At 39.7% G+C, this 27555-nt stretch overlaps 1 protein-coding gene across 1 annotated transcript in view; it reads left to right on the top strand.

Moving 5' to 3' along the window:
* Positions 1-7217: 7217 nt before the first annotated feature.
* Positions 7218-27555, top strand: part of RIC1 (RIC1 homolog, RAB6A GEF complex partner 1) — a 163879-nt gene continuing 143541 nt past the window's right edge. Inside the window, exons 1-2 of the mRNA XM_032427481.1 lie at positions 7218-7555; positions 24634-24693. Coding sequence (XP_032283372.1) covers positions 7412-7555; positions 24634-24693 — 204 coding nt within the window. The 5' untranslated portion in view covers positions 7218-7411. The remainder of the gene's footprint in view (positions 7556-24633; positions 24694-27555) is intronic.

Raw genomic sequence — 27555 nt, 5'->3', positions numbered from 1 at the left:
ATTCTGTGGGGGGCCTGGGTGGCTCAGTCGTTAAGCGTCTGCCTTCGGCTCAGGTCATGATCCCAGGGTCCTGGGATCGAGCCCCACATCGGGCTCCCTGCTCAGCGGGAAGCCTGCTTCTCCCTCTCCCACTCCCCCTGCTTGTGCTCCCTCTCTCGCTGTGTCTCTCTCTGTCAAATAAATAAAATCTTTAAAAAAAAATAAAAAATAAAAAATAAAGCCCATTCTGACTCTGATATCATACTTACAAGAGTTTTGCCATTCTTCGAGCATAAGGATTAACCCCGTTCAGACTAAAATTACATCCTGTGAAACTTCAAAGCTCAAGAACAAATCTTTAAGTGCAGACCTGCTGACATGACATGGTACAAAAGGCAATAATAACATTTCTTCAAAGATCACATACAGATGGCCAACAGGTATGTGAAAGGATATTCAATATACCTCGCCATCAGAGAAATGCAAGTCAAAACCACAACGAGCTGTCATTTCACATCCACAAAGACAGATACTTTTTAAAAAAGGAAAAATAACAAGTGTTGGTGAGGTTGTGGAGACATTGGAAACCTTGTGCTCTGTTGGCAGGATCATAAAATGGTGCAACCTCTACGGAAAACCGCACGGAGGTTCCTAAAAAATTAAAAATAGAACTACATCTGATGCAGCAATTCCACTTCTGGGTATATATGGAAAGCAGGCACTTAAACAGATATTTGCAACCAAAGTTCACAGCAGCTTTTTCTCAAGAGCCAACATGTAGAAGCAACCCAAGTGCCCATCAATGGATAAATGGGTAAGCAAAATGTGGTATGCACACACACACACACACACACACACACACACTGGGATATTATTCAGCTTTAAAAAGGAAGGAAAATCTGTCACAGCCTGCAATATGGATGAACCTTGATGACATCATGCTGAGTGAAATAAGCCAGTGGTGAAAAGACAAATACCCTACAATTCCGCCTATGTGAGGGATCTGAAGTAGCAAAAAAAAAAGAAAATCACAGAAACAGAAGGTAGAATGGTGTTTGTAAGGGGAAGGAAGAAAAGAGAAGTTACTGTTTAATGAATACAGTTTCAGTTTTGCAAGATGAAAAAGTTCTGGTGATCTGTTTCACAGTTATGAATGTATTTAAGCTAGTGAACTGAACACTTAGAAATGGTTAAGGTGGTAGATTTTATGTTATGTGCTTACCACAATAAAAGAATATAAACCAAATTAAAAAATATATTAAGTAAGAAGAAAGAAAGAATATAAACCATACTAAAAGATAATAAAAAGGACAGTGTTGCCCTTTTCTAACATTTTGAATTGTCACAAAACAGTGACATTATACAGTTAAGGTTTGGTTCGATAAAACATTTTCATGGAAACTGCTAGTTTCTAGAACTATATTCACTTGGGGTTTATAATTCTTGAAGTTGTCAGATTAAACCTAGTGGAAAATATAATAATAATAATGGATGAGACTAGGACAGAAGTAAAAATTATTAGATACTGGAATGGTTATAAGTGGGCATTAAATTTAACTCCAAGCTCACTGATAAACATGAGAGAAAAAGGGCTAACACAATGACTGTGAATTTTTGTTCAAACTAGTGAAGACATGTTTGTCTGAATAGAGAGGGAGAAGGAGGAGGAGGAGAGAGAGAGAGGGAGAGAGGGAGAGAGAGGTCTAATTAGAATTATGGTGAACTCTCTATTCTCTCACCCTATGGAGTTAAACAATTTCTCTTTCCAACTCTTCTTGCTATTTTTATCAAGAATGCACACAGAAAATTCAGGTATGGCATTTTTTAATACTGGAAAACTGGTTGATACGTAGTCAAACAGAACAATTGTTATTGTTGGTGAATTTGAGTGCAATCAGGTCTGTTTCCAACGATTTTTTTAGTTTCTAAGAAGACCAAAGTGAAGGGAAAGAATAGTAACTCTTTTCCCATTTTGCTTGATTAGGAACCAATAGGCTTTCTCACTGCATTTTCTAGTTTGCATTCATGCTCCTGCCCAGAGTCTTGTTTACAAGCACAAAGGTCCATTAATAATAAGCCATCCTGCCTTTATGGTTAATTAAGTGATTCCAAGTCATATTTAATGCTGTTGGGAGGACTGGGGACAAGCTAGACTGGTTAGTCACATGTGACCAAAGTTTCTGAGATGTTCTTTTTATTTATTTTTAGCTATTTATTTATTTGAAATATTTTTTATTTAAATTCAATTAATCAACATATAGTGTATTATTAGTTTCAGAGGTAGAAACTTATGACTCATCAGTCTTATATTAAAACCAAGTGCTCATTACATCTCGTGCCCTCCTTAATGTCCATCACCAGTTACCCAATCTCCCACCCCTTCCCCTCCAGCAACCCTCAGTTTGTTTCCTATGATTAAGAGTCTCTCATGGTTTTTCTCCTTCTCTGATTTTGTCTTGTTTTATTTTTTCCTCTCTTCCCCTATCATCCTCTGTTTTGTTTCTTAAATTCCACATATGAGTGAGATCATATGATAATTTTTTCTCTGATTGACTTATTTCACTTAGCATAATACCCTCTAGCTCCATCTACATCTTTGCAAGTGGCAAGATTTCATTTTTTTGATGGCTGAGTAGTATTCCATTGTATATATATACCACCTCTTCTTTATCCATTCATCTGTCAATGGACATCTGGGCTCTTTCCATAGTCTGGCTATTGTGGATGTTGCTGCTATAAACACTGGGGTGCAGGTGCCCCTTCAGATCATTACATTTGTATCTTTGGGGTAAATACCTAGTAGATGCTCTTTTTAATTTAAATGTTTATACTTCTCATTACTGAAAATTTCAACCATATAGAAAAGGAGAGCGCGTAACACAGTGAATTTCCAAGTACCCATCACTTAGCTTCCAAGATGATTAACTCATGGCCAACCTTGTTTTATATATAACTCCATCTTCTACTCACCCCCAGGCTGCTCCAAAGGAAGACTCAGACATCATATCATTTGTGCTCAGATATTCATTACCCCAGGATAAGTGGTAATCAAGAGGCCAGTCCAGAAGCAAATATATCAATTGCACATAATGAGAGTATAATAAAAATGAATGTTAAAAGCATAAACTAAAGCACATCATCTTCCATGAATATTTTCATAGCCTCTTATGGAAGTCCCCAAACATCTGGAGTGGTGTGTGGTGCATTTGCAACCCAAATCCGGTCCTGGTTCTGTGCCATTTTCACAAGTCTGTGAATATGTGAAGTCCACAGGGCCTACTTTTGGTCTGGTGACCCACAGTGCCTTTCCTTCTAACCCACCTCTGACTAGTCTTGGGACCGTGCCTGAAACTCCACGTTACTGCATTACTCCTTTTGATCTGCCAGCATTGTGGGCTCCACCGAAAGCAGGACAAGTGGGATTTTATCAATCATTAGCAATTTAACTCTGTTTCACATAACTTTTTTTCTCATTACAAAAGTAATATGAGTTCATGATAGACAATGTAGAAAATACAAAAGAGAACATAAACAGCACCCATAATCAGGCGTAAACACCAATATGTTAGTGCTCATCTTCCTTTTTTTTTTTTAAAGATTTTATTTATTTATTTGACAGAGAGAGAGAGAGAGACAGCGAGAGAGGGAACACAAGCAGGGGGAGTGGGAGAGGGAGAAGCAGGCTTCCTGAGGAGCTGGGAGCCCGATGCGGGGCTCGATCCCAGGACCCTGGGATCATGACTTGAGCCAAAGGCAGACGCTTAACGACTGAGCCACTCAGGCGCCCCCCATTTTGTTTTTCTAGGCACAATTACACTCCCCCCCCACAAACATAGGATATTTTACATTTTGTCTTTAATTTGCTTTCATTACTTGATAATATATAGTAAATATACTTCTCTATGATTAAATATTCTTCCCCAACATAATTTTTTATTTCTACAAAATATTCCATTCTAAGAAAGGGCTATAATTATTGTCCTTTTGGGGACATTTATTTTCTCTTAGTGACACCTTTGTAGGGTACTTTTTTTTTTTTAGAAAGAGAGAGAGAGTGCACACACGTGAGGCTGGGGGTGGGGTGGGGGGGAAGGGCAGAGGGAGAGGGAGGGAGAGAGAATCTTAAGCAGGCTCCACGCCCAGTGTAGAGCTGAATGCAGGGCGCAATCTCATGACCCTGAGATCATGACCTGAGCTGAAATCAATAGTTGGACACTTAACCGACTGAGCCACCCAGGCATCCCTGTGGGGTACATTCTTAAAGCTAAACTCTGCATACCAGTGTTTGTTTCCTCAGAAAATAATCATTGGATTAGTTGGGGCCAAGGGTATGCATAAAGATCTCTCCATTTTTTTTTTTAAGATTTTATTTATTTATTTGACAGAGACACAGCGAGAGAGGGAATACAAGCAGGGGGAGTGGGAGAGGGAGAAGCAGGCTTCCCGCGGAGCAGGGAGCCCGATGCAGGGCTCTATCCCAGGACCCTGGGATCATGACCTGAGCTGAAGGCAGACGCTTAACGACTGAGCCACCCAGGCGCCCCAAGATCTCTCCATTTTTAAGTGTAATTCCAACTACACTTTAGAAAAACTGCACCAAATTATACTCCCACCAACAGTTTATAAATGTACTCCTGTTTCTGTGCACCCTTACCAACATTATTTCTTGTAAGAAAGTCTGTTACTTTGAAAACACATACCTGTTAGTTTTCATTGACCAGCTTAGTCTTAGCTCAGAATAGAGTTCCGTAAGTTCGACTAGATAGTGAGGGTGCTGGGATAGGAGGAGAGGAAGAAACAGAGAATGGATCGACAGTGTATTTTACAAAGTAAGGTTATGATATGATATTTGAAAGCTGGAAAAGCGGTCCATAAAGTTTCTACCACAACGTGGAACTCTTAAGTAAAGGGCTGTGGAGAGTCCAATATGGCACTCACCCCACCCCCCCCAGCCCCTCACTGCCTCCAGCCACTAGCACAGTTCAATTCAATCCAGTCTCAAGATGAGTGGGTCTGCAGGAGAAAGGAGCACTTCTTTTCAGGCTTCTCTGCCACTCTGGTCCTGTTTCCTCATTAAGAAAGTGAGAATAAACATCATACCAGTATTACCCACATTGAAGGTTTACCGTGGAACTAAATCAAGGCATGTATTTGAAAATATTTTGTAAACCTTAAATGCCGCAAGAGTGTAGCAAGGGAATTCGATTCTGAAGTCAGCAAGTAGGGGTGCCTGGGTGGCTCAGTTGGTTTCCGACTTCCGATTCTTGATTTCGGCTCAGGTCATGATCTCAGGGTTGTGAGATCAAGTCTTGTGTCCGGCTCTGCGCTGGGCGCGGAGCCTGCTTAAGATTCCTCTCTCCCTCTGCCCCTCCCTCCTCTCTAAAATAAATAAATAAATAAATAAACTCAGCAAGTAAAGTTAAAACTGAGTGCAAAAAAAAATTATTAGAAGTTCCTTAAATTAGGCATGTGTGCAGTAAGATGCTCTCACTTAGAAGGCACATGAGAACAAAGTCCCTCTGAAGGGGAGCTGGGACAAATACATTCTCAGTAAAATTGCTGGAGGAATTGCTGTACTGTAACTGATTTTCATTTTCTCTCTCTTTCTGCCAAGTGCATAACAATCTAAGTCATGATGCAACACTGTTATTGTTCTACAGTTTTATTTTGGTAAGTCAAGAAATCTCCCTGGGTCTCTTTGTCTAATGGTGTACTTCAGCTGGATCAGGGTTTCCTCCAATTTTCATCTGACACATATTTTCAGAGTTTACTAGTCTCAGTGTGTGCCAGGCTGCTGTGCTGGATGTCGGAAAAAAAAACACCAGGAAGGAGACACAGTCCGACCACAAGAGGCCAGTGAGTGGTGAGGCAGTTTCAGCTTTGATTTGAGGAGTCCTGGGTTCTTTGATCACCTTCTGGGGAATGCAGTGAATGTTTAAAAAAATTATGGAAAAGTTACATATTTTGTTATGAATACCAGCTGCAACGCTACATCTGATCCATATTAAGTTACTTTGTTTCCTCCTTTGCTGCTTGTGTTGCTACTTTTTAATGTAACATTTGCTTTAAACCTGGGTTAACTCAACTATTTTTTAATTTAAAAAAGTGAAAAAATGCAAACTGAACAAAATGAGTGGACAATGAAAAGCAAGTCTTTTATTCTAAACTCCCCCTTCCCCCCTCTCTACACACACTCCATCCCCATTCACACCGTCCTCCTATTCAGAGGTAATCGCTGGGTCAGTACTTAAAAAGAAACAGTTGTTAAGGTGATCCCTGGGGTCCAGAAGTTAACCAAGCAGAGAAACTCTAAAGTCCGTTCCAACTCTAAAATTATGTCCAAGTCTTTTGCAGCATATATTCTACTGAGGGTGCAAAAAAGAGACAGCCTTGCCTTGTCTAACACTGTGGTTGGTAAAGGGACAGATGAATACAAATTGAACTCAGAATTACACGCTAGATTTAGAAACATGAAGGAAAGAGGACAGGGCTCAAACACTTTCATGGTAGGTGGTTTATATACGGATCGAATAAGGGCCCCCTCTGGGCTGTAAACTCCATGAGGGCAGGAACTCCATCGCGAGCTTTCACTGCAGACCTTGGCACACCACAGGGGCTCACTGCGCCAAGGACCCCACAACCCAGCACCGGGTGCGGGGGCGGGGGGGTGGGGGGGAAGCAGGGAAAGTCACGTGACTCGAGCTCCCCTGCAAAACCGCCCTCCACCTCCGAGTTGCAGCGCCAGGCCCGGCCCACAGGCCTCACCAATCCGCGAAGGAAGTCAAATTTGGCTAAGCCGGGCGAGAGGCGTGTTCCGCGGGTCCAGTCACCCCGCAGCTGCGACTCGCCCAGGTCGGCCCACTTTCCCGTTAGTCTCAGGCGGTTGCCCCTCCCACCCGGCCCAAACAATATGCTCCAGATTGCAAGTGGCAGGGGCAGAGGGGCCAGAAGTGGGCAAAAGCGCATGCGTATTGACGCAACACGGCGGGAGCTCGTGAAGATTGGGGCGGAACTTCAGAGAGCAGAGCGAGGAGGACGGAGCAGCGTCCACTGCGCGTGCGTGCGGCGGCCCTTCCCCGGCCCGACCCACGCGGCGCGGCGTGGTGACGCCCGTGCGGCCCGAGGAAGGGGTGGGGCCGTGCCGGGGCGGGCCTCCGCGCTCCTCCCGCCCCCTCTCCATCCCGACTCTCCCTCCCCCTACCTCCCCCACACTGGGCCCCGTCAGTCCGAGGGTTCATTCGTCTCTCAGCTTCGCGTCGGCTCGGCCCGGCCCGGCCCGGCCAGCGGGCAGATGCCCCGAGCTGCCGCTGCCGACGCCGCCGACTCGGCCGGTGGCGGTGTGGGAGGCGGGCGTCCGGCCCCGGGCCGCTGAGTGTGACGGACGGGGCCGGGGGCCGCCGGGCGCCGCGGTGTCGGCGCCTCCGCGCGGACCATGTATTTCCTGAGCGGCTGGCCCAAGAGGCTGCTGTGCCCTCTGGGGAGCCCGGCCGAGGCGCCTTTCCACGTTCAGTCCGACCCCCAGAGGACTTTCTTCGCCGTGCTGGCCCCGGTCCGCCTCAGCATCTGGTACAGCCGAGTAAGTAGAGCCGCCCGCCGCCTCTCGCTGCTCCCTCCCCGGCGCCCGGGCACGGTCCCGCCCTCAACTTCCACCCGGAGTCCCGCGCCCCTGCCCCTTGGCGCCGGACCCGCGGGTCCTCGGCGGCCGCGTCCCCGTTCGGCCGGGGCTCGCGGGCAGATGCGGCGGCGGCTGCCGAAAATCCGTGCGCCTCCCCGCGCCGGAGCGGCGGCCGCGCACCGCGCACTCCCCGCGCGCTCCCTCGGCCGAGCCCAGACTTGCCCTCCGCTCCCTTCCCCCATTCCCCGAGGAGCAAATTTGTTTAAACTTTCCACAAATAGAAATCAGGGCGCTGTGAGTTCCCAGCCGTCCCCTGCTTTCAAGGCCGTGGTTCTGGAGTTGGGGAAAGCCTGTTGGGCTTCCCCCAGTGCCAGACTTCCGAGGCCTGCGAGAACTTCTCTAGCAGCTGCAGCCAGGATTCTTTAATTTTAATTTTCTGCAGCCAGAAAGGTCTGTTTGTCCTGCTCCTCGCTTCACCCCCAAACATGTCCTGCCCACTTTCGGGCTGGTCCCCTTCTCTGCTGCTCTAGGACTCCGTTAGAGAATTGTAGGGGGCTTCGGAGGAGCGGAAGTTGAACTCCAATCTGTCCGCGCTGCTCCGGGGTATTTAACACCTGGAAATAATAAGATTTGGGAAAAGCATGAGACTGAGTGCTGTGTTTGCTTTCTGCGGAGTGCTGGTTTTTCATTCTAGTATCTAATTACCGAGTAGGTAAGAGAAAAAAACAAAAAAAAAACCTTCAAAAATAAGTAGTGGATGGGATGCTCCCCATTTTCGGCGAACGCTGCTCTAGGTCAGTCTATAAAAGCAACAGAATTAAAAAAAATGTACTTGTTTCCCCCCCCCGCCCCCGCCCCAAAGAAGGCAGTACTAATCGACGTCAGAGTGAACTTTTTCTCTTTTTATAGCTGACTGTCCGCGTGGAAATAGGTTGTGACCTTGGCTTTATTACATCTATGTGGCACACTGGCTTTCCTGACTTAAGTTAGTGAAAACCCTCAACTGTCTGTACTGATCATTTGAATGTTTATATAAAGTGCTTGACTGTTCTCGCACACAGCCCTGGTAAACGTGATGGTGGGATTTAGGTATTTCTGGTATCTTTTTTATGTGACTGTCATAGTTAGGCTGTAAATCAGACTATTTGCCATTAAGTTGGGGCCGATTTAATTTTTAAATATATATCAAAACAAAACAGGTCGTTACATAACCAGCAGTGTGACTGTTCAGTCTGGTGCTTGATTTCATTTTCGAATATGTATATTGTGTATCATTTGGTTGTTAGATGAGGAACTAATTCATTTACATTGTGTAGCCAGTAGGATAATTTTTATTTGCTTGGGTGTATATAACTGTTATTTTTAAAGTACATGCAGAAAAAAATAATTAGAACTTGAATGTTAAATTGTCTTCTGAATTTAGTATGAATTTCACTCTAATGTAACAGCCTAAAATTTAACTATCTCTAAAAAGGCAGACCTAATTTGAGGCAGAACTAAATACGAGGGATGAATAGACCAGAAGCCTGTAGGTTACTTTATTGCTCTATAAAAGAAACAAAAATGTGCCTCAACATTCTTAGGGATATTGTGAGTATTAAAAATACGTTTTTTTGCGGGCGCCTGGGTGGCTCAGTTGGTTAAGCGACTGCCTTCGGCTCAGATCATGATCCTGGAGTAGCGGGATCGAGTCCCACAGCGGGCTCCCTGCTCCGCAGGGGGTCTGCTTCTCCCTCTGACCCTCTTCCGTCTCGTGCTCTCTGTCTCTCATTCTCTCTCTCTCAAATAAATAAAATCTTTAAAAAAAATAAAAAAAATACGTTTTTTGCTTTTGCAGTTGGATACTGTGTAAATTAGGCAGTCATGAAATTTAAAACAACTCCTACACCTTTCTTTAAACTTCCATCCTCCACATAGATACCTACTTTCTACGAAGTCCTGGGGTTACCACCATTAAAACCCATTGTGCAAAGTTAGGTCTAGAGACTCTGGGTTCACAAGTATGAGGTGAAATGAAATGCAGGAATACCCTAGGGGAGCCTGCATGTTACGGTAACCTTGATCTCTGGCATCAGCTTCATCACTTTAAAAATCAAGTATTGGATCAGATGGTTGTAAGGTTTGTGATTATATAGCTGTGATGATAGGAAACAGGTGCCAGACTACAGCTTTGAGTCTCTTCTGCCTGGAATATGCCTGTTTTCACTCTGAAAGTTTTTTTGGGGTGTGTGCGTGTGTGTGTGTGTGTTTAATTTCTAAACTTACTGAAACTAAGTTAAAATCAGTTAGCAAACTTTTCTTAAAAGTGAAAACACTTCTAGCTAAATTGAGTTATCAGTTACTGCACAATTTAGAGTGAGTTGATTTAAAATGTTCACATGAGAACATGAAAGCTTTGTTTTTGGAGAGATACTGTACATACAAGTAATATTAGAGAATAAAGTGAACATTGAAGATCTAAGGAAGGGTTTAATGGAGTTGAGGTCTTAAAAGCTGCTTGAGGGCATTTGGAGACAAGGAGAGACATGCACGAAGAGGTGAGGATATAGTATGATTTGCTTATTTGAAATTTTGTTGGATCTCTCTTAGCAAGTTAAAGTCACTTAGGGATGAATTTTTAAAAAGAGAAAATGTGCATTTAATAGTCTAAGCTGTTTTTTTAAGTGTCCAAAATGCTGTGTTTAAAATGTTAAAATTAGTCATGAGACTATAAAAACATTAAAATCTCTAAGAATAACTTTTGTGCATTTTATGGGTCTTTTAGTGAACTTTTTTATACCTCTTATGGTTACTATTATGTACTCTATGTGTCTAGTTGTAGTATCAGTTTTATAGAGTCAGCTCTTTAAAATTCTTTCCTAACTCCAAAATTAAGAGGAGCGCACGTGTGGGGAGGGGCAGAAGGAGAGGGAGAGAGAGAATGCCAAGCAGACTCCCTGCTCAGTTGTGTGGAGTCGCCCGTGGGGATCGATTCCAGGACTCTGAGACCATGACCTGCACCGATATCAAGAGTCTGATGCTTAATCAGCTGAGCCGTCCAGGCGCCCCTAGATATGTTTATGAACAAAAGATTTTCTACAGATACTCACTTTGCTTTATTTCATTTTTAGTGTGAAGGGTGTAACTTGTTTTCAGTGTAACATGTTGATGTAAATTTGTTTTCTCTACTTTGTGATTCTACTTAGAAGTTCTAAAAACTGCTCAGGAGTGGGGCGCCTGGGTGGCTCAGTCGTTAAGCGTCTGCCTTCGGCTCAGGTCATGGTCCCAGGGTCCTGGGATCGAGCCCCGCATCGGGCTCCCTGCTCAGCGGGAAGCCTGCTTCTCCCTCTCCCATTCCCCCTGCTTGTGTTCCCTCTCTGGCTGTCTTTCTCTCTAGCAAATAAATAAAATCTTTAAAAAAAAAAACTGCTCAGGAGTTTATAACAGGGATCATCCATATATTTCGGAACCCAAAAAATGGTTTAGCACATATATGTTAGGTTGGGGTGGTAGAGTTATGACTTAACTGCCGGAGCAGTTGACAATGTATTTCTGCTAAGGGTGTTGTCAAAGGACTAGTTTCAGCTTTGGAAGGCAGCTGCACTCACCACTATACCACCAGCGCTGCACCTAGTTGCAGCTTTGGGATTGAAGTTGCTATTTAAATCATGTTATGATTTCTGACTGACCCATTTATGGTTGTGGGAGACTGTGTTTTGTACTGTACTAGAGAGCCTAGAATTATTTCTCTAATATACTGGTGAATTATGAATATTAAGGTCCACATATGTGAACCACAAAGTGACACTTTAGAATGCTGTAATTCTAAATTAGTCTTATCTCAATTTTCAGGTCATTATTTCATATATGTAAATTATCCTTAAAAGTATTTTTGAACACCTTCTGTGACAGATAGTGTAAATAGGCAATATATGAAAGGAATGAAGGGGCATGTTATACATAACAAAACACTCTATCCAAAGATGTTAGTGTATTAATATGGTAAATGAAAATTTTGTGAGTAACCACTGTGAAGGTTGCTAATAAAAAGCGAAATAGGCAAATAATTACTGAGCTTATGAAATGAATTGTGTCTTTGAGTAACCCTGACTAGAAACTTATGTTCTTGTTGGTGTATGCTAATAATAGAGAATAATGAGATAGATGTTCAAAGAAGCCATGTTGTAGGATTAGGTATATGGTTAACTGTGGACCTCAGGAAGGTCATTCAGTTTGTACCTACGTTTTCCCACTCTCCCATTTCTTACCTTCTCAACTCTGTTCTATTGCTGACTGCCTCCAGAGAGGCTTCTGTGTAAACTTACTGATTAGAAGTCTTTTAGGGTTCACTGTTGGTTAAAGAATGAAGTTCAAACTCCTTAGTTTGCTATCAGAGACACTCCCCTCTTGGGATGATCACTTGCCCCATCTCTGCCTATCAGAATATTATCCATCCTTTAGTTTCTGTTGAAATCCTGCTTTCTCTATGAGTCATTCTTTATTTACCGTAACCAGAAAGGTTCATTTTTTTGATGAACTAATGTTTGTATTGTAAGTTTTGCACACATGACTTAATTTTCCAATTAGATTTTAAGTTTCTGGAGGGCAGAAATGATCTTCTTTTGTACTCTCCGTAATACCTTGCACAAAAGCATATGCTTAATAAGTGTTTTTAAAATAATGGTATCCTGTGCATAGCAGAGAATTTTTTAAAGGTTTAATAAGTGGAAGGTTTTTAAATGTTGACATGTAATAAAAATAAACATGGTAGTATTAAATTACAAGTTAAATTCAGAAAAAGCTATTTTAGAGAGGGTTATTTAAGTGAAAGTGAATTAAGTACTTTTTTTTTTTTATTACATACAGTCCAGTTATATTAGAAAAGAGTAGTATGTGTTATTCACAGTAGCCAAAATAGGGAAACAACCTAAGTGTGTGTCAGTGGACGACAAATGGATAAAGAAGATGTGGTATATTTACACAATGGAATATTCTTCAGCCACGAGAAAGGATAGTTTTCCATTTGCAGCAACATGGATGGACCTTGAGGGCATTATGCTAAGTAAAATAAGTTAGACAAAGACGGATACTGTTTGATGGCACTAATTTGTGGAATATAAAAAAGCCAAACGCATAGAAAGACAGACTAGAATGGTGGTTACCAGAGGCTAGGAGGTATGCCCAGAAGAGAGTTGTTCGAAGTGTACAGACTTCAGCTGTAAGGTGCATAAGTTCTGGGGATTTAACGTGCAGCATAATGAGAATAGTTCCTAATACTGTTTTATATACTTGAAAGTTGCCAAGATAGTAGATCTTCAGTGTTCTCACTGTGGAAAAGAAATGGTAAACACGTGGCGCAGGTGTCCGCTCACACTGTGGTGGCAGTCATGTTCAAGATGTACGTGCATCAGACAATAGTACATCTTAAGCGTATGCAGTGTTGTATGCTAGTTATAACTCAGTAAGGCGAGGGGGAAAAGTGGTAGGTGGTAAAGAGTCCTCTACCAAAACTCAAACTATTGTGCAGTTTTATAACCACCAGTTGAACTCCTGGTTCCTAGTCTGTGTTTATATTGAAGTGACCTGTGGAAAGGGTGGTCCCACAAAAAAGCAGCAGTATAAATATTTAAATAAAGACATTTCATCCATCTTCTTCAGGTGCTTGTGAATCATTGATGTGATCCATATTACAGATAAACATTCTGAGTTTACTGTGGACTAGGTGCTTTACATCATGGGAAGCAGTGTTTCTTGAATTTAGGTCCTTCACATGCCTCATTCGTGATTTTTGCCCTGTCCTTATAGTATTTCTACAGTCTAACTTTTAAACTTGAAATTCTCTTTCAAAATAATTTTTATCTTTACAATAAATGGAAAGCTAGCACCACTTGGATGAATACAGGGTTACTATATGAGGAAACAATGAAAACAGTGTAATGAAAATCTAGGTTCCTGCCAAAGGCTCTTGCCCTTTTCTTAAAAGGAGCAGTTAGCAGATACATGAGAAGTGTTTAGAGGTAAACTAGCTCCTCTCACAGATTTCCTCTTTACCTAAATCAAAAAGATTGAAGAAGAGTTGGAAAAAATATTTTCTCACTGTATGATTAAATAGTACAGTGACTGTCACCTAAAATGGTGGTATAGGAAATACTGTGTTAAGGCATTGTATTTATTGCCAAATATGCAATTTATCAAATTAGAGTAAATTTACAATTTATTTATTTTTAAAAAAGATTTTATTTATTTGACAGAGAGAGAGACAGCAAGAGAGGGATCACAAGCAGGGGGAGTGGGAGAGGGAGAAGCAGGCTTCCCGTTGAGCAGGGAGCCCGATGTAGGGCTCGATCCCAGGACCCTGGGACCATGACCTGAGCCGAAGGCAGACGCTTAACGACTGAGCCACCCAGGCGCCCCTACAATTTAAAAGTATTTAAAAATAATCTAGAATTCAAACGCCACAAAGTGAGAGAATTAATTAAAAATATTTTATTGACTATCAAGCATCAGTTGGTTGGAATCAAGGTATCTTACCTTTCTTTTAAATTGATTATAATTGCTTTGAGTTGCTATCCCAAACCTGTCCTCCCAAGTGATTTGCCTTATGTCCATAATATATCATACATAAATTTACATATGAGATTCTGAATATTACTGTGGGTATACAGTAGAATTTGCTGTGGTTTAATTTTCTAACAGCTTTATTCAAGTGTATGAGTATATTGTAAATGCACACTGATTTTTTAGTAAATTTATAGAGTTGTGCAACCATCATCCCAGTCTAGTTTTAGGACATTTATAGCAACCCAAAAAGTGTCATGCCCATTTGCATTTAACTTCTGCTCCCACTCCAGCCCCAGGAAACCATTGGCCTTTTTGTCCCTTTAGATTTGGCTTTTCTAGAAATGTCCTGTAAAGGTAATCATATAATGTGTGGTCTCTTGTGTCTGGCCTTTATTTAGCGTACTGTTTTTGTGGTACTGCTTTTCATAGCTGAGTATTATTCCATTGTGTGGCTATACCGCATCTTAAAAATCCATTTACTAGTTGATAGATACTCGGTTGTTTCTGTTTTGGGGTCATTATGGGTAATGCCACTATAAACAACTATATATATCTTTGCAAGGATGTATATTATTCCTTGTAGGGAGATACTGAGGAATGGAACTCTTGGGTCATATAGTAAGTTGATGTTTAGCTTTTTTAGGAAACTGCCAAACTATTGCACAATAGCGGTAGCATTTTACAGCCCTACCAGCAAAGTCTGAAAGTTTGTTTCTCCACATCCTTCTCAACACTGGCTGTTTTAAGTCTTTTTTATTACAGTCATTGGGTTTGTAGTGGTATCTCATTGTGACTTTAATTTGTACTTTCCTAATGACTGTGAATGTTTAGCTTTTTTTCATGAGCTTATTAGTCATTTGTATACCTTATTCGATGAAATGTGTATTCAGATCCTCCCCCCCCCCCCTTTTTTTAATTGGAGTGTTTTTGCCTTAGTGAGTTGTAAGGGTTCTGGATTTTCAGGTTCTTAGTGGTGTCTTTTGGAGAGTAAAAGCTCAATTTTGATGAAGTCTAGCTTTTTTTTTTTCCTTAATCATGCTTTTTGTGTGCTAAAAAAACCTTTGGCCAATGCAAGGTCTTAGCATCTTATGTTTTCTTTTATAAGTTTTATAATTTGAGCTCTTATACATAGGTCTGTCATCCATCTTGAGTTGACTTTCTTGTTTGCAAAGGTCTAAGTTCAGGGTTTTTTTTTTTTTTTTAAGATTTTATTTATTTCACAGAGAGACAGCGAGAGAGGGAACACAGGGGGGAGAGGGAGAAGCAGGCTTCCCGCTGAGCAGAGAGCCGGATGCGGGGCTCAATCCCAGAACCCTGGGATCATGACCTGAGCCGAAGGCAGCCGCTTAACCAATTGAGCCACCCAGGCGCCCCTTTGTTTTTGCTTTTTTAACCTATAGATCCAGTTGTCTTAGCACAATTTGTTGGAAAGACTCTTCACTATTGAATTGCATTGGCACCTTTGTTAAACATCAATTGACTGTAACAATAAGGGGTTATTTCTGAATTTTCCATTCTGTTTTATTCATCAATATGCCTATTATGCAAGCATCACACTGTAGCTTTATTGCAAGTTTAGAAATTGGGTGGTAAAAGTCCTACTTTGTTTCAAAATTATTTTGCCTATTCTAGATCCTTTGCATTTCTGTATAAATTTTAGGATTATCTTGTCAATTTCTACCAAAAAAAAACCACCCCAAAACAAAAATTGGGATTTTTCAGGGGATTGCACTAAATCCGTAGATCAATAGAGTTGGTATCTTAATGGTATAGAATATTCCACTCTATGAACATGCTGTGCAGTGTCTTTCCATTTATTTAGATTTAAAAAGATTTTTCTTAGTATTTTGTAATTTCAGTGCACAGATCTTCACTTTTGTTAAGTTTATTCCTAAGTGATTTTATTTATCTTTTGTGGTGCTCTTGTGGATGTAATTGTTAATTTCATTTTCAGATTGTTATATGTATATAGATGCAAAATTGATTTTTGTATATTGCTGTTTTGCAACCTTGCCAAAACTTATTCTCATAGGGTTTTTTTTTTTTTTTTAAAGATTTATTTATTTTAGAGGGAGAGAGAGTGAGCATGTGTGTGCAAGTGGGAGAAAGGGCCGAGGGAGAGGGAAAGAGAATCTCAAGCAGACTCTGTGCTGAGCACAGAGCCCTACATGGGGCCAATCTCACGACCCTGAGATCATGGCCTGAGCCAAAACCAACAGTTGGATGTTCAACCGACTGAGCCACCAGGGTGCCCCTCAGTTTTTTATAGTTATAACTAATAAACAAATTCAGCAGAATTCCAAGGCACAAAATCAACATGCAGAAATCAGTTGCATATCTATACAATAACAGTGAACATTGAAAAATGAAGAAAACAATTTATAATAGCATCAAAAAGAATTAAATACTTAGGATTAAGCTTAACTAAGGAAGTGACAGACTTGTATGCTGAAAACTATAAAACCATTGCTGAAAGAAATTAGAGATGTAAATAAATGGTAAGAAATCCCATATTCACAGATTATTAAGATGCCAGTACTACCCAAAGCAGTTTACAGGTTCAGTGTGCTTCCGATGGCTTTTTTTTTTTTTTTTTGGTAGAAATAGAGAAATCCATCCTAAAGTTAATCTGGAATCTCAAGCGGTTCCTCTCATCAGTTTAGACCAAATTTTAGCAATTTTATAGATCTTTTCGGTGAGCCAGCTTTTGGTTTTACTTATCTTTTACTGACCTATTAATTTTGTGTTTTCTATTTTATTTCTGCGTTGATTTTTAAATTATTTTCTTTGGGTTTGGTGTTATATGTTCAGTGGGTTTGGATAAATGTATAATGACCTATATCTGTCATTGTAATGTCATGTAGAATATTTTCCTTGTCCTAGAAATCCCTTGTGCTCTGCCTATTCATCTCCCCCCCACCAAACATTTGATAAGCACCAATTTTATTTTCAGTTCAGTTTTTAAAAGTTAATCATTTCTAAAATTTAATCATTTCTTTGAATCATCACGTGGGTCATTTACAAGTATGTGGTTTAATTTCCAAATATTTGAGGATTTTCCAAAATCTTTGTTATTGATTTCTAACTTAATTCCATTGTGGTTTGGGACTATATTTTGAATGAGTTTATTCCTTTAAGATTAAGACCTGTTTTATGGATTGGCATATGCTTTGTGTTGGAAAATGTTTGATGTGCACTTGTAAGGAATATTCTGCTATTGGCAGAGTGTTCTCTAAATGGTAGGTTAAATTGGTTGGCATGGTCGTTCAAGTTTTCTGTATCCTTGTTAATGTTCAGTCTAGCTCTGTCAGTTATTGAGAGTGGAGATTGAAATCTCCAATTCTGTTATTGAATTGCTTTCTTTCTTTTTTTAAAATTTGTTTATTTGACAGAGAGATAGAGAGCACAAGTAGGCAGAGTGGCAGGCAGAGGGAAAGGGAGAAGCAGGCTCTCTGCTGAGCAGGGAGCCTGATGCGGGGCTCGATCCCAGGACCCTGGGATCATGACCTGAGCCGAAGGCAGCCGCTTTACTGACTGAGCCACCCAGGTGCCCCTGAATTGCTTTCTCTTTCAGTTCTGTGGGTTTTGCTTCATATATTTTTGGGCTGCATAGTTAAGTTTGTATACATTTATAATGGTTATAGTTGCCTTTTGTATTGACCTTTTTATCATGATTGGTTCTCTCTTTCCACTAATGTTTCTTAAAGTGTATTTCGTTGTGTATTAATCATTGCCACTTGAGTTACCACTTGTGGGACATACTTTTTCCTACCCTTCTGGTTTCACAGACTAATTACATTTTTGCGTCTAAAGTATGTCTTGTATGGACGTTTATTTAGATCTTCCTTTTTTTTGTTTTTGTTTTTTGTTTTTTTCCCCAAATCCAGTCTGATAATCTCTGCCATTTGATTGGAGTGTTTAGTCCGTTCACATGTAATTATTGATAGGGTTGGGTTTATGTTAGCTGTTTTGGTGTTTTGTTTTCTGTATTTCTCATGTCCTTTGTTTACTCTTCTAATTACTTGGATTTCTTTTTTTTAAAAGATCTTATTTGTTTATTTGAGAGAGAGTGCGCACACGTGCACAAGCTTTGGGGAGGGGTAGAGGGAGAAGGAGAAGCAAACTCCCTGCTGAGCAGGGACCCCAATGCAGGGTTCGATCCCAGGACCTTGGGATCATGACCTGAGCTGAAGGCAGGCACTTAACCAACTGAGCCAGCTAGGCATCCAATGCTATGATTTTTAACCATATTTTTCTGATTTATTTTATTTACGGTTTCTCTAGTGATTACAATTGCATCTTATTACGATACTTCGGGTTAGTACTGAATTCTGGTAAAATATAGTGATTTTTTTCAGCCTCCTTTTTTCTTTCATGGCTTTTTAAAAATATTTGAGTATAGTTGACAATGTTAACATTAGTTTCAGGTGTACAACAAAGTGATTCAACCTGTCTGTACATTATCCTGTGCTCACAAGTGGAGCTACTACATAACCTATTACAGTATCATTGATTATGTTCCTTATGCTGTACTTATCCCTGTGACTTTTTTAATCCATAACTGGATTTTTCATTTTTTTTTTTTTTTTTTAAAGATTCTATTTACTTATTTGACAGAGAGAAAGAGAGAGGGAGCACAAGCAGGGGGAGCCACAGGCAGAAGGAGAGGGAGAAGCAGGCTCCCTGCAGAGCAGGAAGCCTGATGCGGGACTCAATCCCAGGACCCTGGGATCATGAGCAAAAGGCAGACACTTAACTGACTGAGCCACCCAGGTGCCCCCACTTTTCATTTTTTTAAAGTGGTGAAATATGCGTAACAAATTTGCCTTTTTAATTTTGAAATGTATATTTCTGTGGCTTTAAGTACAGTCACATTGTTGTGCAGCCATCACCATCCATTCCCAGAACATTTTTCATCTTCCCAAGTTGAAACTCCATACCCAGTAAACAATAATTCCCTAATTCGCTCTTGTCCTCTTACCTGGCAATCACCGTTCTACTTTATGTCTCTATGATTTTCACTGTTGTGGAAACACAATATTTGTCCTTTAGTGATAAATTTATTTCATTTGGCATGTTTTCAGGGTTCTTTTATGTTCTAGTACGTAACATTTGCTTCCTTTTTAAGGCTGAATAATATTCCATTGTGTATATGTATTTAATCCATTCATTCATTGATGGACATTAGGTTGCTTCCATTTTTTGGCTATTGTGAGTAATGGTGCTGGAACGTTGGTGTTCATGCCCTTGCTTTTGGTTCTTTGGTGTATATATCCTAAAGTGGAATATGTGGATTATATGGTAATTCTATGTTTAATTTTTTGAGAAATCACCACACTGTTTTTCACAGTGGCTGCACCATTTTACATTCCCACCAGTAATGCACAAGGGTTCCAATTTCTCCACATCCTCACCAACACTTGTTCTTTTCTGTTTTTTTTTTTTTTTTTTTTTGCTGTCATCCTGATGGGTGCAAAATGATATCTCATTGTGGTTTTGATTTCCATTTACTTAATATTAAGCAAGTGATATTGAGTATCTTGCCAAATTCAGTGTCTTAAAGTTTTTATCCTGTGTTTTCTTCTAAGAGTTTTGCAGTTTTACCTCTTTATTTTAGGCCTGTGCTCCATTTTGAGTTAGTTTTTGGGTCAACTTTTATTTTTTCATGTGGATATCCAGTTTTCCCAGTGCTTTTTGTTGAAAAGGCTATTCTTTTCTCTTACTGAATGTTCTTGGCATCCTTATGAAATGTTTTTTTTTTTAACAGTACATACAAGGCTTTATTCCTGAGCTCCCTGTTGTATTTTGTTCTGTCAGTCAGTCTTTATGGCAGTATGGAATTGTGTTTTCATTATCATAGTTTTATGTAAGATTTGAATCAAAGTGTGAGACCTCCAACTTTGCTCTTCTTTTTCCCAAGATTGTTTTGAGTATTTGGGATCCCTTGAGATTCCGTATTAATTTTTAAGGTGAATTTTCATATTTCTGCCCCCCCCAATGCTGTTGAGATTTTCATATTACATTGACTCTGTAGATTGTCTTGGGTAGTATTGACATCTTAATACCATATTGTAAATCAGTAACACAGGAGGTCTTTTTCTTTTATCTGCATCTTTAATTTATTTCAGCAACATTTTTGTGGTTTTCAATGTACAGGTGTTTCACTTCATTGGTTAAGCTTAATCCTAAGTATGCTGTATTCTTTTTGATGCTACTCCAAGTGGAATTGTTTTCTTAATTTCATTTTTGGATATTTCTTATTACATAGAAATGCATCTGACTTTTGTGTATTGATACTGTATCCTGAAATTGTGCTAAGTTTATCACTTCTAACAGTTGTGTGTGGAATCTGTATGATTTTCTACACTTAAGATCATGTTTTTGGAGACCAGAGATAATTTTTCTTACTCTTTTTCCATTTGGATGCCTTTATTTTTCTCACTGACTGCTCTGATTAGGACTTCCACTACTATTTCAAATGGAAGTAGTAAAAGTGAGCATCTCAGATCTTGTTCCTGACATTAAAGGAAAAGCTTTTCGGTTTTTCACCATTGAATGTAATATTGGCTGTAGGTTTTCATACAGGGCTTTTGTTATGTTGAGGTGGTTTCCTTCTGTTGGTAGTTTGTTGAATGTTTTGATCATGAAGATTGTTGAACCACAGACCTGTACCTCTGAAACAAATAATACAATATATGTTAAAAAAAAAAAAAAAAGAAAGAAGAAGATAGTAGGAGGGGGAAGAATGAAGGGGGGGGGAATCAGACGGGGAGACGAACCATGAGAGACGAGGGACTCAAGGGTTCTAGAGGGGAGGGGGGTGGGAGGATGGGTTAGCCTGGTGATGGGTATTAAAGAGGGCACGTTCTCCCTGGAGCACTGGGTGTTATACACAAACAATGAATCATGGAACACTACATCAAAAACTAATGATGTAATGTATGGTGATTAACATAACAATAAAAAATTTTTAAAAAGGTGTCCAGTTTTGTTAAATGCTTTTTCTGAATCCATTGAAATGGTCATGTGTTTTTTCTTCATTCTGTTAATGTGGTGTATTACATTGATTTTTCATGTGTTGAATCATCCTTGCATTCCAGGAATAAATCACACGTGTCATAGTTTATAATTCCTGTGCGATTGAATTTGGTTTGCTAGTGTTTTGTTGAAGATTTTTGCATCTGTATTCTTTAGGAATATTGACTTGTACGTAGTTTTCTTTTCTTGTAGTGTCTTTTTCTTTAGTATGAAGGTAATGTTGCCTCATAGAGTAAGTTAGTAAACGTTCCTGCTTCAGTGTTTTGGAAGAGTTTGAGAGAAGAATTAGTGTTAATTTTCCTTTAAATTTTGGTAGAATCCACTAGTCATACAGTCCTGGGCTCTTCTTTTTTGGGAGGTTTTTGATTATTGATTCAGGTTTCTTACTAGTTACAAGTTTATTCAGATTGCTGATTTTTTTATGATTAAGTCTTGGTTAGTTGTGTGCTTTTAAGAATTTGCCTATTTCACCCAGGTTATCTAATTTGTTATCATATAGTTCATAGTAGTGTCTTCTCTCTCATCTCTGAGTTTAGTTATTTGAGTCTTTTTTTCTAGTCTAGCTAAGGTTTCATAATTTTGTTGATCTTTTTGAAGAACCAACTCTTGGTTTCTTTGATTTTCTCTCTTTTCTTTTTAGAATTTTATTTATTTGACAGAGAGAGAGATAGCGAGAGAGGGAACACAAGCAGGGGAAGTGTGAGAGGGAGAAGCAGGCTTCCCGCTGAGCAGGGAGCCCGATGCGGGGCTCGATCCCAGGACCCTGGGATCATGATCTGAGCTGAAGGCAGACGCTTAACAACTGAGCCACTCAGGCGCCCAGCTCTCTCTCTCTCTCTCTTTTTAAAAATATTTTATTTATTCACTTGAGAGAGAGCACAAGCATGAATGGGGGGCAAAGGCAGAGGGAGAAGCACACTCTCCATTGAGCAGGGAGCCCAATGTAGGGCTCGATCCCAGGACCCTGGGATCATGACCTGAGCCGAAGGCAGACACTTAACCAACTGAGCCACCCAGGTGCCCTGATTTTCTCTATTTTTTTTAATTCATTTTCTTTTTCTCTTTAATCTTTATTATTTCCTTATTCTAGCTTTAGGTTAAGTTGTTCTTTTTGTATTCCCATCAGATGTAAAGTAAGATTGATTTGAGACCTTTTTCTTTCTTAATGTAACCGTTTACAGTAGTACATTTCCCATTTTGCACTGCTTTTGTTGCATCCCATACATTTTGGTTATGTTGTGTTTTCATTTATCACAAGTATTTTCTGATTTCCCTTGTAATTTTTTTCCTTTCCCAGTGGTTAAGAATGTGTTGCTTAATTTCCACATGATTTGTGAGTTTCCAGGTTTCTTTTTGTTGTTGATCTTTAGTTTCATTCTGTTGTGATCAGGAAAAATACTTTTGATTGTTTCAGTCTTTATAAGTTTATTAAGACTTGTTTTGTGGCCTAATTTATGGTCTGTCTTGGAGAATATTCCATGTGCACTGGGCAGAAACATATTTTTCTGTTGTGTGGAGTGATCTGTATGTCTATTAGGTCCAGTTAGTTTATAGTGCTGTTCAAGTTATGTTTCCTTATTTTCTGTTCTGTTTTCCATCACTTTCTTTGAGGTATTATTGTGTAGTATGTTATGTCTGTGTATGTTGTAAACATATGTAAATACAGTGTATTATATAATTGTCCTTGAATAACACAAGGATTAGGGACACTGACCCCCTGCGCAGTTACAAATCCATGTATAACTTCTGGGTCCCCCCAAACTTAAGTACTAATAGCTTACTGTTGACTGGAAACCTTACTGATAACAGTTGGTTAACACATATTTTGTAGGTATTATGTATTGTATTCTTACAATAAGATAAGCTAGAGAAAAGAATACGTTATGAAGAAAATTATAAGGAACAAAAGATGCATTACTGTATTTATTAAAAAAAAAGTCTGCATGTAAGTGGACTTTCACAGTTCAAACCTGTGTTATTCAGGGTTCAACTATATTTTTAAAAACTATTGTTTTATAAATCCTGATATTTTTTAGAGAAATTAAAAGGAAAAGCAATAAAAAATGTGCATTTATATTTATGTGTGTATTTAGCATTCTCTGTGTTTCTTCCTTTGGATTTGAGTTACTGTGTAACACACTAAACCACTGTGTGGTTTAGTGATTTGCTAGGAAGGCTCACCGTACTCAGCATATAGTCCTACTCATGTCTATAGTTTGTTACAACGAAAGGATAGAAAGCAAATTTGCCAAGGTAAGTCTCATTGGGGATAATCTCTTGGAACCAGGTGCAAGCTTTCAATAATCCTTTTTCAGTGCAGTCGTATAAGATGTGCTTATTTCTTCCAGCATCAGATTTTTGTGACAGCACATGTGCAGTGTTGACTACCCGGGAAGCTCATTATAGACTCGTTCCCCAAGGTTTTTATTGGGGCCTTTCTATCTAGCCCATACCCTGAAGGAAAACAGGTGTTTCAGCATAAGCCATGTGTTTTGTAGAGTTTAGGTACATTTAGCTATTTGTATCAGGTAAACAGTGGTGAAAGCTCTCCTCACATCCAAGTTCCCAGATGCCAGCCAAGGATCAACCTTACATGCAGGCCTTTTTTAGTATAGCATTCTCAGGCTTGTTAATTTTTTTGTGCATGCCATTTGATGTCATTTCTCTTCTGAGAGTTCTCTTCGTATTTTTGTAAGGCAGGTCTGCTGGCAACAAATTTTCAATCTGTATATCTGGAAATTGCTTTGCTTTGCCTGCAGTTTTAAAGAATAATTCTGTTGGACATAGAATTCATGGCTGACAGGTTTTTTTGTTTGTTTCAGCGTTTATCTATTTTGTTTCATTGCCTCCTGGCCTCCATTGTTTTTGGTGAGAAGTCAGCTGTTAATCATACTTTTGTCCTTTTGTGTGTGATTAGTCATTTTATTTTCTTCCAGCATTTTCTTGTTGGCTTTCAGTAGTTTATGTGTGGTGTATGTACATAGGTACGTATGTAGGTATTTATCCCACTTAGGTTTGTCAAGCATTGTGAATCTGGGGCTTAATGTCTTTTATCAAACTTGGGGCATTCACAGCCATTATTTCTTTAATTTTTTTTTTAATCCTTTATAACATTTCTTGGAATATCCCATTATACATATGTTGCTTCACTTGTCCCACAGCCTCTGATGCTTTCTTCACTTTAGACTTTTTTCTGTTTTTTAGATTGGATAATTTTATTGAACTAGTTTCATGGTTTTTTGTTTTTGGGGTTTTTTTGGATATTTTTTGTTCTCTCAGATCTGCTGAGTATATATAATGAAGTTCTCATTTTAGTCATACTTCTAAATTTTAGAATTTCTAGAGTTGGTTCTTTTTTATTGTTCTTTATTGAGGTTCCCCACTTGTTGAGGTACTGTATTTTCCTTTATTTCTTTAATATATTTATCATGACTGTTGTGAATTTTTGTCTGCTATTCTAGGTCCACTCAGAGATGAGTTTCTTTTTCCATCAGTCTGGGTCACACTTTTCCAGTTTCTTTGTAAGTGTTCTAATTTTTTGCTTATAATTGGGCATTTTAGATAACTTGTTTTCTGAGGGTTATTGTTGCTGATTTTGTGTTTTGGTATTGTTTTTTAGTAACTTATCTGATTTAATATGTAAAAATTATCTCCCCTGCAGTGTGTAGCTGCTGACTGAATTCTCTGCTTTATTTTTTCTTATTTTTATCATGGCTTTCTTGGGGTTGCCTCTATGTTTGCATAAAACATCTTGAGCTAGTAAGGCATCTGTTCTCTGTTGATTACTCTGTATGTGTGTTGGGAAGCGCTTGCAAAATTCAGGACGTTTTTTTGTGTTGGTTCCAGCTTTTACTTCCTGCTGGGCCCTTCCGTGACTTTCTTGGGAACAGAAATCCAGTGAGCCAGTGATGTGTGGGGAGCTTGGCCATTCTTTGCTCTTCTCTGTGCATTTACACAGCCTCTCTGTTAGACAGGGATGAGTGTAGAGCTTGGGTCTTTGGGTTTTTCCTCTTTATAAGTAAGGAACATTGTCTTACCGTGAGTCAATGATACTTGGTGGGCTTTTCTGTTCCCTCTCTGGCTTTCTCATTTCCAGGATCTCCCTGTTATATTTCTGGATGGCTGAAGGATGTGCTGCTTGCCCAAAGCAGGTCTGCAACCTCTGGCTAGCAGCACTGTCAGCTTTCCAAGGAGTTCGGTATTTTTCCTGACAGCACTAGAGAGTGCGTTGCCTTCTGCTCCATGTCAAGGCAGCCCACGTCTGGCAGCAGAGTTGCTGCTGTTTCACGGACAGCCCCATCCTTGTGGCACTACTGCCTACCAGTAAAGCTTTGGGGAGACAATAGGCACAGTCCCGGAAAGAACATCATCTATTCCCATTGTTTTTATCTGAAGTTCAGTGGTTTTTCATGAATAAATGTTTCTTAATTTTTTGTCTTTCCCAAATATTTGAAGTGGTTGTTTTGACAGTTGTATGGTTGTTTTTTGGGGAGAAGATTTGCCAGTATCTTCACTCTGCCATTGTTGGAAGTCCTTGTGTTTTAACTTTTGCTAGGCAATTTTGTTTTCTTTTCTTTTTTTTTTTTTTTTAATTTTTTTTTTTTAAGATTTTATTTCTTTGCGAGGGAGAGAATGAGAGACAGAGAGCATGAGAGGGAGGAGGGTCAGAGGGAGAAGCAGACTCCCTGCTGAGCAGGGAGCCCGATGTGGGACTCGATCCCGGGACTCCAGGATCATGACCTGAGCTGAAGGCAGTCGCTTAACCAACTGAGCCACCCAGGCGCCCAGGCAATTTTGTTTTCTTGACTTAATGGGGTAAAAGTGATCAAATTGGCTATTTGTGTCAATTTTCAGTCTTATATTTAGAAAAAAAATTCCTTAGTTTTTTTTTCTGCAGGCAGATATAATTGTTGATGTATGTTGTGTTGTCTTCTTGCTGTTTGGGAGACTGAGCTGTTTGGTTCCCGTGTGTATGTGTGTGCACGTGCGTGCACATGCGTAACAGGGAAGGTGGTAAGGAGAGAATATATTCAAGTCTGGTTATTTACAGTATAGTATTCAGTAGTTTTTAGGTCTCAATTATCTGCCATTGCCACAATTGTCAGTACTTCATTTAAGATCCAGATCCACTGCCATCACCTCTGCTGCCGTCATCACTGTTTTTGAAGCACAAAGGTGGTAACATTTTTGTTTATTCTTGTTCGGTCTCAGTCACATGAAATATAAATCCCACTGATCTTAACCTAAAAGAGAACAAACTGGCAAGTATTGAGTATGTATTGTATGTCAGTCTTTAAGTTTTTTTTATATGTTTTAGGTCTTGTAATTTTTACAGTAATTTTGGGAGATTGGTCTTAATTGTTTTCCAAATAAGAAAAGTGAGGCTTAAGTAAAGTAATTTTGTGACCTAAGGGAAGTTATTTAATAAGTGGCAAAGCTGAGGCTCAAACGCACACTTAATGCCAGACCTCATATGGAGATTGTTTCATACTGCTTCTCATATAAAATAGGAGCAATGAACTTGAAACAGTCTGTTGGAAAGATATCTGAGCAACAACTGACTTAAAAAAATTTTAAGCGGGGCGCCTGGGTGGCTCAGTTGGTAAGTATCTGCCTTTGCCTCAGGTCATGATCCCAGGCCCCGCATCAGGGTCCTGGGGTCGAGCCCCACGTTGGGCTCCCTGCTCGGCGGGAAGACTGCTTCTCCCTCTCCCACTCCCCCTGCTTGTGTTCCTGCTCTCGCTATCTCTCTTTCTGTCAAATAAATAAATATAATGTTAAAAAAAAATTAAGCAGTTCTCTTAGTATTTAAAGATTGCTTAGTAAGTGCTCACTAAATTCTGAGCACAGTGCTTAGAACTTTTCAGTGTAGTATGCATTTAAATAAAAGAATACTGTGAAGTAGAATGGTTTTCTTTCCATTATGGTCATTTCCTTTTCATTTGAAATGAAAGGAGGAAACTGAGGCCTAAGAGCAGATGGTTGGTCAGCCTGGGCTCTCCCATCCCAGGGAAACTTAAATGGAATTGGGAAGATCGCAGGTAGCAAGAAGAAAAATCTTACTGCATGTATGTACATTTCATAGTACAATACTATGTATTTTTAGGTGTTTATTTTTCTGGCATACGGGAATTAGGTAGTCTCCCTAAGTTTATTTTCCATTAATGGACTCTGCTTTTTTAAGTTGAACTTAAAAGATTTAGCCAATTTTTACAAAAAAGTTTCCTGAAGCCTATTATGTACTTAGTTTGTAGAAGAGAAGATTCTAGGCAATATGGTATATAAGGGTTAGAGTCTTCGTTATTGGTATCATGATGTGTTGTTGAGGTTCGTTGATCTTCTGACCTACAGTGCACACTTAAGTGTAAGCTAGGAAATGGAGA

The sequence above is a fragment of the Phoca vitulina genome, unplaced genomic scaffold (genome assembly GCF_004348235.1).
Source record: "Phoca vitulina isolate PV1807 unplaced genomic scaffold, GSC_HSeal_1.0 scaffold37, whole genome shotgun sequence".
Classification (NCBI taxonomy): Eukaryota; Metazoa; Chordata; class Mammalia; order Carnivora; family Phocidae; genus Phoca; species Phoca vitulina.
Note: the sequence above shows the minus strand (reverse complement) of the source record. Positions and strands in the feature narration are given on the sequence as shown.